This window comes from Scylla paramamosain, chromosome 13 (genome assembly GCF_035594125.1).
Source record: "Scylla paramamosain isolate STU-SP2022 chromosome 13, ASM3559412v1, whole genome shotgun sequence".
Lineage (NCBI taxonomy): Eukaryota > Metazoa > Arthropoda > Malacostraca > Decapoda > Portunidae > Scylla > Scylla paramamosain.
The window spans coordinates 10,483,085-10,485,414 of NC_087163.1; the positions used below are offsets into that span (position 1 = coordinate 10,483,085).

The 2,330-nt window shown below is 41.5% G+C and overlaps 1 protein-coding gene across 1 annotated transcript; it reads left to right on the plus strand.

The window, feature by feature from the left end:
* Positions 1-207: 207 nt before the first annotated feature.
* On the plus strand, positions 208-1,350 carry LOC135106187 (piggyBac transposable element-derived protein 3-like). The gene is made up of 2 exons (XM_064014965.1): positions 208-406; positions 590-1,350. The coding sequence occupies exons 1-2, from the start codon at positions 208-210 to the stop codon at positions 1,348-1,350; spliced, it is 960 nt and encodes a 319-aa protein (XP_063871035.1).
* Positions 1,351-2,330: the final 980 nt, after the last annotated feature.

Genomic DNA, 2,330 nt, shown 5'->3' on the forward strand with positions numbered 1-2,330 from the left:
CACATATACCAAGTGTTTTATTGATGAACAGAAAAACATGGGAAACTTATTATTGAGGAGGCTATATTTGACCGTTGCACTGATTTTATGATAACTTTCTTTCAGGACCTTCTGGATTAGTGATATCTCCAAAGCAAATGTACATAAATGCACATAAATGTGGATAACAGCAACACTGACACCACTGACAAGTTATGCAAGGTGAGGATGTTGATAGACCACCTGAGACAGGAGTTTAGAAAAGTTCCTATGACTGAGCATCTAAGTGTAGACGAGCAAATTGTTCCCTTCAAGGGAGTATCAAGCTTGAAACAGTACAATCCAAAGAAACCCTCTAAATGGGGATATAAAATATTTGTCCTAGCAGATGACAAAGGTTATGTTTATGACTTCAGGCCTTATACAGGTAAAATTTGCCCTGTAAGCACCAGTGATGTGCCTGACCTTGGGCCAAGTGCTAATTCGGTTTTACACTTGACAGAAGTGATACCTCATCACAAGAACCATAAATTATATTTTGACAATTGGTTCAACTCTCTTCCTTTAGTAGAGTACTTAGCGACTAAAGGGATTTGGTGCTGTGGCACAGTTCAGAGTAGGAGACTTCCAGATTTGTCATTCCAGTCTGATAAGCAACTAGCCTCCAAGGGTAGAGGTAGTTACGATGAATGGATGACAACGAGTGACAGTGGTGTTACTACATATGCAGTCAAATGGTATGACAACAAAGCAGTGTGCCTAAGTTCAACATTTGCTACTTCTCAACCACAACAGACTTGTGTGAGATATGACAGGAAGAGAAAGGAAGAAGTTGAAGTCCCTAGACCTAATATTGTCAAATTGTACAATGAGCACATGGGGGGTGTGGATCTTCAAGACCAACTCCTGACGTACTATAGAATGTCTTTTCGTTCTAGGAAATACTACTTGAGGCTTGTTTTTCATCTTTTTGACATGGCAGTAGTCAATAGTTGGCTACTTTACAGGCGCTCAGCTGTCTCACTAAAAATTCCTGAGAAGAAGCAATATGCCCTCTGTGATTTCAAACTAAAACTAGCTTTCTCACTCACAGCTAGTGGAAAGGATTTGAGAAAGAAAAGAGGGAGGCCATCAACTGATGCTGTAAAGGTAAACTTTGAGAAAAAGAAGAAATGTGGCAGAGCAACTAAACCCATTCCTGAAGATGACATCCGCAAGGATGGAATAGGACACTTCCCTGCTTTCTCAGCAAACCGTGCAACATGCAAACTCCCAGGGTGCAAAAGCAAAGTGCGTATGTATTGCCTAAAATGTAATGTGTACTTGTGCTGTGATCAGAAGAAAAACTGCTTCCTGGACTTTCACCAGTAGGAATAGAAAACAATGTGAGATAAAGGGAAACATTGTGTTACAAAAATGAAATCAAATGTATTTTATGTTTTTTGGAGCTCTATGTTATGTTTTGAACAGTATCAAGATATGGAATAATTTATTGTTTGTGTAGAACATAGAAAATACCTTACAGAAAAATTATTTTTTGTTTTTGCATTTAAAGTGCTCAAGTGCCCAATGGACCCAATTGGTCACCTTTTGGTTAAATGCCCACAAACATTTAAATTTAACAATTTTTGTAATAAATAATTTCTTCTGCATGTTTTTATTTTATTTATGTCCTTAAATAATTTTTCTTTTGTGTTGTTAATAATTCGGGCAAGAAAGGGTTAAATAAATAAATATATAAATAAGTAATTAAACCAAATGAAATAAATGTATAAATATAAAGGAAATAATTGAAGTTCGAACGTATAAAAGGGAAGATTAAGGTTTGTGTTTACTCATCTACCGGTACCGGGGTGCAGGGGTGGGATCCCTCTCGAGTGTTAGCAGGCTCCGCGGAAACCATGTTGGCATGTTGGCGGTTGGGGGCCTCTCTGTGTAGGTCTTGTAGGGCAGTGAACTGTTCCCAGTTCATGTCCCCCAGTGTTTGCCAGACTCTGGCCGCAAGGTCTTGGAGCCTAACGTTCAGGGCTGGGATGGAGCCCTCCGCGTGCATGGCTTCCGCTGTTCGGAAATCGTCCCAGCGAACGTCCAATGCAAATCGCAGGGCTGCGTTCTGAACTCGTTGGAGCCTGCTGATGGCGGACCCATTGAAGGCATGCGTGAGGAAAGGGGGATACATGAGGACCGGGATCACCAGAGTCTTGATGAGGTGGAGTTTAAGTTCGCGGTCCAGGTCCCTGAAGCGGTATAAAGTTCCCAGGGCCCTCCTTGCCTGCTGGACCTGTCCTGATACATGGCAGATGTAGCCACGTCCTGAGAGTTGTAGCCCCAGGAGCCTCCCACGTTGTCGG